The sequence below is a fragment of the Pteropus alecto genome, unplaced genomic scaffold (assembly GCF_000325575.1).
Source record: "Pteropus alecto unplaced genomic scaffold, ASM32557v1 scaffold139, whole genome shotgun sequence".
Lineage (NCBI taxonomy): Eukaryota > Metazoa > Chordata > Mammalia > Chiroptera > Pteropodidae > Pteropus > Pteropus alecto.
The window spans coordinates 2712278-2728232 of NW_006443567.1; the positions used below are offsets into that span (position 1 = coordinate 2712278).

The 15955-nt window shown below is 35.7% G+C and overlaps 1 protein-coding gene and 1 pseudogene across 1 annotated transcript in view; one reads left to right on the forward strand and one right to left on the reverse strand.

Annotated features, from left to right (window-relative positions):
* Nucleotides 1-1527: 1527 nt before the first annotated feature.
* The window catches only part of MCF2 (MCF.2 cell line derived transforming sequence), a 60172-nt gene continuing 45744 nt past the window's right edge, over nt 1528-15955 (forward strand). The window contains exons 1-3 of the mRNA XM_006924203.1: nt 1528-1552; nt 4712-4826; nt 5951-6041. Of these exons, the coding sequence (XP_006924265.1) occupies nt 1528-1552; nt 4712-4826; nt 5951-6041 (231 nt within the window). The remainder of the gene's footprint in view (nt 1553-4711; nt 4827-5950; nt 6042-15955) is intronic.
* On the reverse strand, nt 13610-13729 carry LOC112472909 (annotated as a pseudogene).

The window sequence follows — 15955 nt, forward strand, 5'->3', positions numbered from 1 at the left end:
ACAAATGTCAGAGTGTAACACATGTTTGTGGCTGTCATAAACTCATTCTTTATCTGAGGAAACATGTTAGCATTGAAAAAAATAAATGCATTGGGCAGCCTGGATATGAAGACACAGAGATGTGAGTGTGCATGCTTTGGCCTGGGCCATACTAAGAGCCTCCTTTGTAAAAGATTCTAAGACATAAAAATTGATTTTTATGTCTTGACAAATTACAGAGTTTTAATGGCATGGATCTTATGAAAATAAATTTTTGTCAATTTCTTTATGTTTCGAATTGGGAGATGAGGGCTGGGTTATTCTGTAACAGATGCCCTATTCCAGTGTCTAGTGTGGACCCATCGAGAACCTGTTTTTGTCATGCCCTTGAGCAGTGTTGGCCTGGATAAACCACATCCATGTGGTATGATTTGAAGAGCACTAAGGGTAATGTGTCATCAGTCTGACCTCACCAGAGACTAGCTCTTTGAAGGCCTTTTGTATCAGAGAGTAAGTGGAAAAATATGACTTCTATAAGAGATGTGGAACCACAGGCTTTAAAACCAGCAACCCAAAATAGCCTAGTTCGATGACCTGTTTTTTTTTCAAAAAAAGTTATCCTTGCTCATGGACCAGAGGCAAGTAGTGGATTTCGATTTCTGGCCCCTGTAGAGTTCACTAGAATTGAACATTACAAATCAGCACTTACGATCTGGGACAACTAAAACATATTGAACAATGCATGGACATTGCTCCACTTGTAATGATCAAAGGTGAGTTAATGTGCTACCATTTATTGCATACCTATTGTTATTCCAGGTATTTTACATTTAGTTGGTGCAGCACTCAGTGACGTAGATATTATTATGCCCAGTTTACAAGTAAGGAAACAGGCTCAGAGAGGCTAAGTAACTTGCGTTTGTTTGTACAGTCAGTAAAGGCAAGAAACTGGGATTGGGATCCAGGTCTGTCTGACTGAAAAACCACGTGCTTAACCACTACACTATACTCACTCTCCAACTCTTTTCCTTCTTCATAAGATGGGATAATAATACCTTCCTCAGGGTTATTTTAAAGATTCAATAAGATAAGCGATCTGAGAAGTGCTTTGTAATCGCTAATAAAGCTTTGCAGAATGAAAGGCATTATTGGAAGTAGAAGACAATCTGCTAGTGTCTCCATGGCTATCTATCGACCCTTTAAATAAATCCGGGTATCCTGGAGTTTAGACCTTTGCCCCTGGCTTTCTAGCAAGTCAGAGTAGTTTATGTTCTGGGCATAGATTCTGAGAACTAGGACACTGGTCCTACTTCTCTGGAGATATTTTCATCAGTGAGATTTCCTTGCCGTATAGCTGAGGAGTAAAGAAGAGATCAGCAATGTGTCTGTGGACACAGGCTGTGGGACCCCCAGGGTTCTTTTTAGCACAGCGCAAAATCATGTATATGGTTCTAGCTGTACTTTGCCATGTGCGTCATTTCTCTCCCTTTCTCATTTGTCATAGAATCCAAACTGCACCTCCGTGTAAAGGATATCAGTCATTTCTTAATGCAAGACATCGCCTTTTTGTCTGGTAAGTAGACTTTTACATATATTTAGACTAAGTAAATGAATAATCGATTAGTAAAGTTACTTTGGTCCTTATTATACAGTATATTTACAGATTTTGAGAAACAATATGTTAATAAACATTTATACATTGTACACATAGTTGCTAAAAAATGGACATTTAAACAATAATTGGAGATTTTAAATAAGTTTAGATATGTGATTAAAACCAATCTTACTACCCCTATGTATTTGACTTTCAGACAAGTCTTTAGAAATCTTAGGTGAGTGCTGGCTGGGTGGGAGGGTGACAGCTGAGGTGGCTTCTCTGAGAGTTTCTCCTCCACTATATTCTGATTACTTAAATATTCATTACAAATACTGTCAAGTCATTCACCTAATCAAGCAGCGCGTGCTAAGTTATTTTTTAAGGGGTTCATTTATACATGACAAAGTTTATTTTTCTAAAATGTGTATATGTATTTGTGCATGTATATGTAATTGTATCTCATTTTTAAAAAGTGTGATAAAATACGCATAACAAAATTTACCCTCTTTACCATTTTAAGTGTACACTTCAGTGGCACTAAATACATTCACATTGTTGTGCAACCATCACCACCATCCATCTCCAGACCTCTTCATCTTGCAAAATTGAAACCCCATTAAAAAATAACTTTTCATTCCCTCCTCCTCCAGCCCCTGGAAACCTCCATTCTATTTTCTGTCTCTATGAATTTTACTAGGTACCTCATATATGTGGAATCGTACAGTATTTTTCCTTTTGCGACTGGCTTATTTCACTTACCATATGTCTTCAGGGTCCACCCATGTTGTGGCATGTGCCAGGACTTTCTTTCTAAGGCTGAATAATCAACTGTATGTATATACCACATTTTGTTTGTCCATTCATCCATCGATGGATATTTGGGTTGCTTTGCTTCTGCCTTTTGGCTGCTGTGAATAATGCTGCTCAGCACCATTACATATTTTTAGAAATAAAACTATGGTAAACCACTCCTTTCCTTTTGACTAGGTCCGATATCTAGCGACTGTCGTTTAAATGCAAGCTAATTACTTTCATGTATTAGAGTAATTTGAACTGTACCATTAAACATTATATTCATTACATTAAACAGAAAAATTTACAAGTATATGCATTGTTTGTATGAAAATGAATGCTTCTCAGGTGTCAAGGATACAAGAAGCGATCTTATTCCTTTTAAGTAGTTTAATTATTTCTAAAATGATACTTACATGCTCAGTTTACTAAACAAGCATTTACTTATACATGATCCTAATTGGGCACTTCAATCTAGCCTCTGCTTTAATGATTATAATTAGTGATAATTGTGAATTAGCGGTCACTTAATGTGGTTTTATGTTTGATTTTATAAATGGTGTAAATGTATGACATCCTGTCACTCTTGAGTTTTGGGGATTTTACCTGTGTTCTGAATAGAACTGCCCTTAGGCCTTTTCCCCCCACCCAGACCCCTCTCCATAGTTCCTTCCTTATCTGCTTTTTGTAGTTGTTTCAAAATGTTTCTGCATATGTTTTTTTTTTTTTTTTGGAAGAAAGGGATCTCAATGGGAAAAATAATTAAAATTGTCCAATTTAGATTTTATCTCTTTTGTTCTTACAAGTTTCCTAGCTAATTCAGCACTTGTAGGTGCTCAGTGGTAATAACATGTTACTGATTAGTCAATGATAATTTACCCTTATAAGAACCATACCTTCTTTCCTTTGGTAGGTATAGTTTGCCTGAGTGCTAGATGGTTCTGTCCTTAAGTAGAGTACTTACAAGCTTACCTGGCAAGTCTATATCATATTCTGTATACAGCAGTCCCCAACCTTTTTGGCACCGGTGCTCCTATGAGAATCTAATGCCTGATGATCTGAGGTGGAGCTGAGGCAGTGATGCTAGCGCTGGGGAGCGGCTGCAAACACAGATGACACTTCACTTGCTCGTGCACCACCCACCTCGTGCTTTATGGACTGGTACTGGTCCATGGCCCAAGGGTTGGGGACCCCTGGTATATAAGATATATATTATATTATAATGTTATCTATTATTTTGCTAGTTCTATACTGTCCTACCTGTAGAGGCCATTTGTTTAATGATGCACCAGATCTCTTGGTTCAGAGTTGTGCAGTTTTTCCTTTTAACTCCTTTAAGACTCTTATTTGGATGTCATCATTCTCAATGATTATCTTCCTTAAAGATCCTGCTCTTTAAGTCTAGAATATTATATAGTGAAGATTTATCATTATTTGATTTAGTATTTTGGACTAGTTTGATTCAAAAGATATTTTGGGAATGGGGACTCTCCTTCTAGCTACTGTAGGTAAAGATTAAGGCAAATAATAAATCTGATTTTTTTTTCCAATTGCACTGGAGAACACTGTGTATACTGCTCTTACTGGATGGACTGTTCTATAAATGTCAATTAGGTCTTATTGGTTGAAATTTTTGTTCAGGGTTCTGAGATTGTTGTGCAGATTTCCTGTCTACTTGTTCTATCAATTATTAAGAGAAGAGTGGTGAAATTTCTGACTAAAATTGTGGATTTGTCTATTTCTCCTTACAGCCCTATCAGTTTGTGTTTCATGTATTTTGAAGCTCTGTTTTCAGGTACATAATCATTTAGGATTGTTATGTCTTCTTGGTGAATTTACCACTATTTGGTAATCTAATGATCTTAATATCTAGTACTATTCTTGACTTTGAAATCTACTTTGTTGAAAGTTAAACAACTTCTTTTTGACTAATATTAGCCTGGCATATCTGTTTTTATCCTTTTGTTTTTAATGTGTTTGTTTCTTTACATTTAAAATGTGTTTCTTATAGGCAGTACTGTATATAGTTAGGTCTTGAATTTTTTTTATCCAGTTTAATAATCTTTAACTTTTAATTGTAGTGTCAAGATTCCTCCTCCCCTTCCCTTTCCTTCTTTCCCTTCCTTTCCCTTCCCTTCCCTTCCCTTCCTTTTCCTTCCCACCACTCTGTCACTTTTTAAACTTAGTTAGGAGTATGGTACCAGTTGGTTTATGTGGAGATGTCATTCTTATAAAAGTAACATTGGCCAAAAATTATCTTCTGACTGCTCCTCAAATCAAAAATCCTCTCTCTTGCATTGCTGTCACACAAATTATTATTTCACTTGATTTTTATTATTTTAGGTGGCCGGGGAAAGGACAATGCTTGGATCATTACGTTTCCAGAAAATTGTAATTTCAGATGTATACCAGAAGACGTGATAGTAAAAGTGCTGACTTATTTGACATCTGTTGCAAGGTATAGCATTTCATAACTTTTTTTTTTAATTTATATCAGATACCAATTTAAATATAGAAACAGGAAAATGGCTTTTTAAAGTGACAGTTATTATTATTGTAAATGATCATAAGACTCACCTTCAGGTAAGAAATAGAAAGGGAAGATGTCAGCTACCTAAATTGTTATAAAAATTATGCTGAGGATCTATGAATACAAAATTGGGGATCTAAAAGCATTTGTCCCCATGAAGAAGAACGTAGATTGAAAATGATGATCATACATAAAGCCTTTAATTTGCATAAGAGGAAATCTTACTAGCCAAGAGGACAGCTATTCTTTATTTATTCCAAGGATAAAATAAGAAGACTGAATGTTAAATAGACTCAAAAGTGATATTAGAATATATCAGGAGATACTTCTTGATATTGGAGGTCATTTGAGACTTGAATGCTTTAAGAGGGAATGTTTCAAAAGTTTTCTTAAAGATTTTATTTAGGTCGAAGACAAATTATTTAAAGGAAACATTTTCCATTTACTAACCCCGAAGACCGTTGGGACAGAAATATAGGATGGCAAAATTGTAAAGCCTCGTGAACAAAGATCAAATCCCAGAAAACGAAATTTACAAGACATCCATTGAAGCTTGAAAGTGGTCTTTTGAGGACAAATAAAGTTTATATTATCCACTACACTACCTTCCCCAAAGGGGTAGTCAAGCGATAAAAACATATTTAATAGTGTTTTTATGAATGAGTGAATAAATGAATAAATGAACGTGGTCATTGGCTTATGATGGATTGCTATGGAAAGTTAAAACTGATATCATGAAAGACAGCTATCTATAAGGTTTACCCATAACCAAGATTGCAGTATTTCAAATCCATTTTAGTGACCTATCCATATTACAGTATCACTTACCTATCTAAGAGACTAATATTAATGCTGAAAAATAAATTTTAAATATTAAGTAGTAGAGTATGAAATAAGGTTGATTTTCCAAAGTAGCACTTTGTAATAGATTTCCAGTTCCCAGTCTGTCTTCAGTCAAGATATAAAATGTAAATGAAATAATCATAAGTAAGGATGTATCTAACAAATTTGGATTATTACTAAGAAATACATATTATCTTCTTTTATTTTAGGCAAAATGGATCTGACTCCCGGTTTACCATTATTCTTGATCGAAGATTGGATACATGGTCTTCTCTCAAAATCTCTCTCCAAAAAATTTCAGTAAGTACCAATGCATTCTTTAGTAACTTCTTTTTTTGTTTGTTTGTTTTACATTATACTTTATGTATGTGGGGGATATAGATTATTTTGATACTGATGGAGACAATAAAATAGATGGGATGGTGAGGTGGGAAAGTGGGAAGAAGATTTTTGTATAAGAGATTGGGCTAAACAGTTCAACCCAAATTAAAACCTAATGGGAAAGAATGAATAGTCAATGGTTCAAGTTATGAGTAGGAAGAGACTCATGGTTCCCTGCGCCTTTCAGAGAAAGGCAAGTTTTTATGGAAACTTTTTAAAAATGGAAATATCTGTGTTGTATACGCATTGTATATGGAAAAGTATAAGGAAAGTTTAAAACAATAGTCCATAATCCAACCATCCAGAAATAAACTTTTTTTTTTTTTTTAACATTTTAGTGTGTATCTTTCTAGACGTTTTTTCTCCCCAGGATAGAGTAGGGAAGTGAGTCACCTGCAAAATGACATATCTTTCCTAGTAGGATCTAATGTCCAGCTTTCCAAGACCCAGATAGAGAAAACACTTTCCCTAAAGGAAACATTATGAGAGATGCAGTCCTACCCACAGCCAAGATGATCTTTTACATTATTAGGCTCACCTGGATATAGTGGCATTGTCTGGCACTTCTCTTTCATAGAAGAAGAGAGAGATCAGGAACCCATAGACTCCTGAGCAGGCAAGAGTGAGGCTCTGTGGAAGCACCATGGGATCAACTTTCTCTATTGTACCAGAGTAGCTAGGAATCAATATACTTTTTCTTTGTGAGTCCAACATCATCAACCATCTGAAATTCTTACTTTGTCTCCTGACTGACACAGGAGTCCACACTCAACAGAGAAAGTTAATTTAGTTGTAAAGGCAAGACAAAAATCTAGGTTGTTGGACTTCTGAGCTAGTGTTCTTTTTGCTATATTAAATTGCTAAAAAATATTTAAAAATACAGTTGATACTTCAACAACATGGCTTTGAACTGCATGAGTTCACTTATGCACAGATTTTTTTCAATAAATACTGTAAATGTATTTTCTCTTCCTTATGGTATTCTCAGTAACATTTTCTCTTCTCTAGCTTAGTTTATTGTAAGAATATAGTAAATAATACAGTAAATAATACATACAACATACAAAAGATGTGTTTATTAACTGTTTATGTTATCGGTAAGATGTCCAGTCAACAGTTAGGCTAGTAAAGGTAAGTTTTTGGGAGTCAAAAGTCATACATGGATTTTTGACTGCGTGGATAATTGGCTTTTACAACCCCCGTGTTGTCCAAAGGTCAACTTTACTTTGTATCTGAAAAGTATATCAAAAGTCATTTAATCTTGGGTAAAACATGGTAAATCTGTAAACTTCTTAACAACTTTCAGTTAGTCACTGTACTTTTTGAGCACTAGCTACAGTATATAATTTGTTAAATTTCATAAGTAACCTATCGCATTTTGTTACTTTAACCAGAACTCCTCATCTTCATTACACGTGATTGTGGTTGGTGTGCTCGTCCCCAGTTTACATAGATTTTCGACTATGTAGGGGTCAATACCCCTAACCCTGCATTGTTTAGGGGCCAACTGTATCCTGGAACTCGCACGGTGAAATGAATGAGATCATTATTCTTTTCATACTCAGTATGAATTACTCCTCATCTTAGGCAAGCCAGCAATGTGTTTTTTGTTGTGTTTGTTGTTGTTTATCTTTTTTTAACAGAGGTGTTTAATCATAAGCAATGGAGAGAAGAGTTAACACCAGATTTACACAGTTACTAAAACAAAATAAAGCCTTGACTTTGTATAATATGTTTGCCTTTTCAAAAGAAGTCACATTTATTAAGTAATGTTGATTCTCTTTATCTCCTGATTAAGTACTCCAGGCAGGTATCAATATCATTGTCTTATAGATGAGGGAATTACATTGAAACACACACTTTGGAAAGGGTATGTGATGAATCCAAGGTCAAATATCTAGGTAACAAAAAGAGCCAGAGCAGGAATTGAATTTTCATTAATCTCAGTTGGTGCCCCTTCTACCTGCTGCTATTATTTTCCAGATGACTCGTGAGTAGATAAATAAATTCAGTGTTTTTCAGAAAAAGGTAAAATTCCTTTGGAGAGAGTAAGTCTGCCTTCCAGTGAGCCCTATCAGTGGCACTAAATGAAGCTGTTTACCTTTTGCCCTGGCCTTTTACGATCAGGCCTTAGGCTCGTTGAGCAGTCCTCAGTTTATAACAATAATCAGTTCTTTTATACTAAATATAACACTCGTTATAATAAAACTTTTTTCTTATATCACCAGGCCTAGTTTGTTTTTTTTTTTTTGGTTCAAAACTACCTGCTTAATTAAAGTAATTTTCATTGAGTGATCATTTGGCACATGGCATCAGTTTTTTTGTAAAGTTTTTTTTTTTTTTTATTAATCAAATAGGTTGCTTGGAACAGGTCTTGTTTTTCCTGAAGAAGAAATTTAAGATTCAGTCTTGATCCTATTGATTTGGGGTCAACAGAGGAATACTGACTTGTTTCTTGGGAGGTGATGCTCCCCTATCTATTTTCCTAAGAATGCTCTCTTACTGGGGAAGTGTGTCATGTTCAGCAAAGAGCTGGGCACTTGGGGTCCCTTTATTCTCCTAACTGCCAAATTGATGGTGCTGGGTAGGAGTTGGGGGTACAGGTGATGATGACATGTAACTGGGTGTATGTTATTTGAAATGTTTCTTTTTAACATTTTAAATGTTTCTGCTTATGATGGTTTCTATACTCATCCTGAAGAGCACATTAATTGATCTCAGCCATTAATAGCTATTCGACACTTTTTGCAATAAAGGTAAGTATTGAATATAAGCTAACTTCAAGAGCAAAAGTTGGCATCCAGAAAGGATTTCTGGTGAAAATTGCCATTGCATAGATAGGTGTTGGTATATTATTTTAAATGAGTGTCTATGAAATATACAGTTCAATTTGAAGACCTTGATTTGTAGATTCCAGTATAAACTATGCAGTTGGGTTATACTTCATAATTCATGATAAGAGACAAGATTTTTTCTTTAAGTTACACATTTTGGGGAAATGTTTTAGGAGAGAATCCTATCTCCTCCCTCCCCTCTGCTGGTTAGAAAATCTGCATATTATGTTCTTTCTAGATTATCATCAGGAAAAAAATTCACACACTTTTAATCTTTCACAGGCTTAAACTCAGAATAGAATTTAATTAAAAAAAAAAAATTTAATTTTAAGTTACAGACCAGGGTAGGACAAAAATAAAGGTATCAGTTAATACTACCTTCACAAAGATTCTTAGCATTCCACCTTAAAAATCAAACTGCGCAGAGGAGAAAGCCAGTCCCATCAAGCCCCTACTAGGAGGTCGAGTTTTTTTTTTTTTTTTTCTTCTTCCACTCTTAGGACTTGCCTGATCGTCTTGAGCAGTCCTACACTAGCTAATCCATGAGGTTCAATCAGGCTAAGTAATTGGAGGAATGTGTCAACTCTGAATTACAATGAGCAGCAGGGAAGGATCTGTCAGCTGACTAATCAGGGATAGTGGTTTTCTTGCAGTGCTGCCATGGTGGTAATGGAAGCAGCTACAGCTACGGTAGCATTGTTTGATAGAGATTTTTGGCTGCCGCTTTTCAGTATTACCCAAGAAGCGGCTCATATTTTATCAATGTTGCATTGACAATTGGAAAAGAAGAGTGTTATTGTATATAGGCAAGATGGCAGAAGCAACTCCCCCGAGAGGCAAGATGAGGTTCAGAAGGAATGCGGTAAGGGTTCTGCCTGCAGTCCTGGAAAGCCTATTCCGAAGTTCAAGTGCAGGGATGCTGCAGCGTGCTGCTGTAGCACAAACTGCTGAATGGGGATTTTAAGGACAGATGGATAGAATGGAGACTTGTATTTGCATGGATTGTACTGATGTGACTACTGCGATGTTGACATAGGGAAATGTAAAGGAGTCAAGGAGGTAGAATGTAATTTCAAAATCTAAATGTGCTCAAGTTTTTACGAGGAAGCGCCGTTAGTCTTATTATTTGTTTAAGACTGTATGACAATTTTGAATCGCTTGGCAGAGTAGCTTTAAATCACTCATTAAAATAATATCTAACAAAAGGGTTCATTTTTTTCTTTCACCATGGTTAAGTAGAGTATGATATCATGGATAGGTCTGGAGACGACTTCATCAGCATTTAAAAATGCAGCCCTTTCTGGGTGTACAAGTGAAAATATTTTAAAGTCTAATGATTTGAAATCTTTTTGATTTTTTAATTCTTCTCCTATTTTAAACTTAAAGATATAGAATTCTAGCCTGTTGATAACTTCTTTTTTTTTTAAGGAAAAAAAAATGACTCATTTTTTATTATAGGCTAGAATTTAGAAATCTCTCCTTTCAGATATGTTTCAAACATTTTTCTACCTAAATTTTCCCTTATATGCTAAATTCCCAGCAAATTTCTAAAGTGATTTTAGGTGTATTTTTGGGAAATGTAAAATTATGCTAATTTAACGACTAACTAGTCATCAACAGGGTTTTAAATGCCACTCTTTTTCTTTCAAAACTTAATGTTATTGATATTATGATTTAAAATAAAATGCTTGCTGATTAAAATATTGAGACAGCACACAAAAAATAAAGTAAAAGTCATCCATAGGAAAAGATGTCATTTGGAATCAAAAGTGAAATAAACAAGTAAGAATTTTATTGTTGTCGAATGACAGTGGCCATCAATGGGTGAGTAAATGAGTTATCTTCTAATAAAGCTCTTAGCACAGAATGCTATTTTGAAAATTACAATTTAGGATGTGAATCTTTTTATTTTGACAATTGTATCTCCAGTTCTATGTGTGATTTTGTATTATGGGAATAATAACTTCAGACTTGTATTTAATACACAATTTATAGTGCACAAGAAATTCTTTTCTATGTGCTTTGTAGTATTGGGTACAACTGACATTAGTACTTTTGTTATCAAAAGTAACTGACTCAAGCTTTCAGGAAGTTCCTAATTCCTTTATATATATAGATGTCTTCTCAGTGGTGAACTTAGATCCGTGTATATGCATATACATTAATACACACAGATACATACAGCACATGAATACTCACTGAAGAGACATATCTACTATTGTGTCACACACAATATAGGTTACAAAGGTAAATATGGAATGGCTACTAAGGTAAAGGAGCTCTCAATCTAGCAGAGAAGATAGGACATGTTCATAAATAACTAATTGTAAGAACTTCTAGCTGGTGGAGAAGTCCTCATTTGTTTGAACCCTATGCAAAAGCATATGTTTCTGTTATTTTGTTGTTGTTACTTTCCTCTGTTGTTCTCTTAAGTGAATTACTTTAAGTAGTCCCTAGGAATGAAATTGATTGGATTAAGTCCAAAGCCCAGAACTATAGTGGAAGACAAATTTGTTCTGCTTATATGGTTAAGGCTTGACCAGAGTAAAAAATTGGAAACTCAGCTGGTGACACAATGGTTTCACCTTGAAGGATCTCTGGAGTTGGCCTGATTTTGGAGGCTATGATAGGTAACACCCAAAAGGATGGTACAGCGGATTTAAAGTAAAGTCCAAAGAGAGGATTAAACTGGATAGAAATTGCAATGACTGTGGCCAACTGAGAAGGAGGAGATGAGAATAGATATGTGACGAGAAGGGCATATATCTACCCTTGAGGTCACTTGACAAATTGCTTGGTGACCTGTAGAGTAACTCGTACGTTCCATACTCTTTAAGGGTGGGGTGAGTGGGGTATGATAGAGTGTGGAAGTAGCTTCTCCATAGTGTGAGATCATGAGATTTTTCCCACTGTTTCTAAGGAGATAGTTCGGACCTTATCAAGGTCAATCACATGCCAAAAGCTCAACATCATATTCTGTTATGATATTAGATTATAACAGTTTCTGTTCGGTGGACTCCCTGATGTCAAATTGTTTCCAATAATTTGTTTGACTGTTTGTATTTGACCCATTTTGTTTATGTCAATGTCAAGTCATTCCTAAATACTAGGCAGCAAGTCTGTGTGTGTGTTCAGTCTAATTGTTAAGTATGAGTCCTGGAAAGGGTTACTTGTCCTGGAAAGAGCTTGCCCTTAGGATTTGGGTAGGCCTAGGTGCCACTGCTCTCTAGCTGTAACCTTGGGCAAATTATTGCACAGTCTGCTTCAGTTTGCTCACCTGTAAAAAGGCCATATTACCTACATCATTGCAATGTTATAAAGGCTAAATAGGATAGTATATGTAACAAGCTTGGCACGTATGCAATAGGCTTTCTGTCAAGACTTCCAACTTATTGTTACAACATTTTTTGGATTAAATATTTAAAAAAGAAAAGATATAAGAATATCCATTGTTTTTATTGTAAAGTAACCAAACTCTTATGTTGTATAAGCCACTTTAAACATTTTTAAAGAAATAACTAGTGCAACTGAAAAGTGTGCATAGGGTGTATGAATTGCCTCTTTTAGATACTGCACAAAAGACATTTAAAAAGATTAATTTGTAGACTTTAGTAGTGAAATGATGTATCAGGCTTATGCCTTTTGTCGTTATTGCTGTCCTCACTGCTATAACTGGGCAAGCTGGGGAAAGATGTGAGAAGGGAGTAAATCTCTCTTTAGGAGGGAAAAGTGAGAGAAAGCTGATTCTGTGCCCATTAACTTGAAGAACCAGTAAGAGCTGTTGCAGAGAACTGGGGTGGGGACATGCACAGTGATTGGAGAAATGATTCAGAGCGCTATGAAGATGGGGTAGTATATTCATTTTTACGGAGGCACCTTTGAGCAGTCACATGTTGGAATTCCCACACAAAAAAAAAATGCCTGCAAGAAGCTAAAACCAACGCTGTTTCCTCTCTCATGCGGTCATTTTTTTAAGTAAAAAAAAAAAAAAAAATGACGATAAAACAAGGTTGACCCTTGCCCTTTGACATCCCTTTGCTTTTTTGACACGTTCTCAAAACAATTTATAGTTTTAAAATCTAGGGTTTGATTTTGGAGAAAATAAAAATTGTGCCTCTTCATGTTTATATAACCATAAAGATTAGGGATCCTTAAAGCAGCATACCAAAGAATTTAGGAATGTTGTGTCTCCAAACTGAAACAGGAAAGCTCAGTGATTTTGAGGTATATTTGCTGTGAGATTAGTGTGTTGGATAGTTTATGTTATGTGATATGCTATTCGATCGTTCATTTCAATACTAGCTTTAAAATGGATAATCTTGAAACTTTTAGTTATACAAATATCTGTATGTAGAGAAAAAGCATTTTCTCCCTATATCTATGTGCAAACATATCTATGGCCTTTCAGGTTAAAATTTCTCAAGAGTTCTCTGCCCCCTCCAGTTTCTCAGAACCAGTGATCACAGAGAGAAAAGTGTACATATTGATATTAGCCCCTATTTAGATATATGAAGCTTTAGTTCAGAGGTTACAAGTTGGTAATCCATAGATGTGGTTTGCTTCATTAAAGTGTTCATTAAAGTGTTTCCACCTCATTCTGGCTGTTATAATCAAATCTGCCTAACTTCATGTGTTTACATTATTTTTTTTTAATGCTTACAGCACCTGGTCTTCCTAGGTGGTCTCCCATCCAGGTACTAACCAGGCCTGCCCCTGCTTAGCTTCCCAGATCAGACGAGAACGGGGCACATTCAGGGTGACATGGCCGTAGATATGTGTTTACATTATTACCCTAATACATGACATGGTAGGCATTCAAGTTTGTTACCATTGCTTTAGGTTTCATGTTTACAACCTTGACCTTGAACCTGATCTTTGTACCATCTTTGTGATGTTTCTCCAAATTCCTCCTGTTGATCTTTTTGCTATCCATTAGGAGTGTCTCCGGAGGAAGGAAAGCTGAAATGGAAAAACAAAAACAAAAACAAAAAAACAAAACCATATTATTTTTATCTTTCAGGTAATACCTTGTGTAAGAGTTTCGCTCTGCAGTCTGGTGAATCTGGGTTCTAATTCTGCCACCTACAAGCTAGAAGTTATTAAAAAATAACTTAGCCTTACAAAATCTCAGCATATTAGTTTTCTTTTGATGTTATAACAAATTACCACAAAGTTAGTAGCTCAAAACAACGCAAATGTGTTCTGTTAATGTTTTGGAGGTCAGAAGTCCAAAGTGAGTCTCACTGGGCTAAAACCAAGGTGTTAGCAGGGCTTTGTTCTTTCTGGAGGCTCTAGGGGAGAATTCGTTTCCTTTACTTTCTGGCTTCTAGAGACCACCCACATTCCTTGGCTTATGGCCCTGCATCAGTCTGCCCTGCATCATTCTGACCTCTGCTTCTGTTGTCTGTCACATCTCTGAATCTCCTGCCTCCCCCTTTGTCTGTGAGTATCCTTGTGATTACATTTTTCCTGCCCTATTCATCCTGGGCCATTTCCCCATCTCAAGATCTTTAACTTAATCGCATTTCAAAGTCCTTTTTGACTTGTAATTTTACATAGTCACAGTTTCCAGGGATTAGGATATGGATATGGACATCTTTGGGGAATCATTATTTTACCCACCACACTCAGTTTCTTCAGCTGTGGAATGAGGGAAAAAATACAACCTAATGCATGGAGAGTAGTTAGCACAACGTCATAATAATACTCATTATTTTCGTAATAGGCATTTAATAAAAAGTGACATTCCCATTCATTGGCCAGCTAGCCAATTTCCTTGCCCTACCTTAAGGCTTTGAAAAGTCCTAAATATATATAGATATATGGTGGGGTTGTTGTTGTTGTTGTTAGGTAGAAACTATGAAAAGTAGTCATTCATGTGAGAGTTGCTATAATTAGACAGTATGGCAAGCACTTATTTAAGTTTGAGATAAGCGAATGGGACTAGGACTGAAAAATCAAGTATGTCATTCATGGGATTTAATGAGCATGAGGTATAAAAACAATATACCTGTATGCTTTAGTTTTCTAAAACAATAAAATCTCTGACATGAATTATTTGCGTGCCACCCAATTGTTTAGCAGTTGTATAGCTATTACCTGCAAGTTATTTATTCCTTCAGATGGCTGTTAAATTTGAGAGTAGCTACTGGGTTAAAAGAATCCATGTGTTTTATGAAGGTTTGTGTGATAGCTCTATAAAGATCCTAAATTTATCCTATAATGAAAAACATTATAAATGTTATTATACAGGCAATAAATGAAGTTTGCATCATTGATAGTGCATTTTCTCCAAAAATACAACTTTTTTTGTCGGCTTTTTATGATAAGCAAGTCACTAAACATTTTGAAGGAATTAAGGAAGGAGAATGTGTAATAAAATTATCAGAAAGTTTTACCTAATAATGATCAGATTAGAATATCGAATCATCTTTAGAAGCATTTCATATAGTTGTCAATGTTTGGGATTCCGACTTTATCAAATAACTACAATAACTGATTTAGAAAACAGCTAACATAAAATTTCTGACTTAGGAGAAGCTGAATACTTCCAAACCCTGCTGAAACTCTTCCCTATGGAGTCTGTGGACAGTGAGTCTACTTCTTTCTCCTTTGTGCTTTGTTCTCTGCTGTGTGATCCACTGTCCTCAGACCTGGCTGCTGGAACAGCCTTGTTCTAGAAATGGCAGGGTAGAGACCAGGTAGGACCTTACCTCAGGCAGAGAGTTCCCACATGACCTTCTCTGTTCCCATAGTACCCACCACCAGCACCACCATCCCCAATTTGGGAGGTGGGTGAGTATTCTAGGCTTTAAGTTGATCATCTCTAGGGTCTTGCATCCAGAAATTTCCTACTCAATATCGGAGAATATGCCAAAGAAAGTCAGGGAGAAAAAGACTATGAGAGCACATCAACCTGGAACCATGAAAGAATAAAAGTAATTTTGCTTCAAGTGTTGGCAAAAGTAGGGTGCTTTCAATTGCACTGAAAAGTAAAAA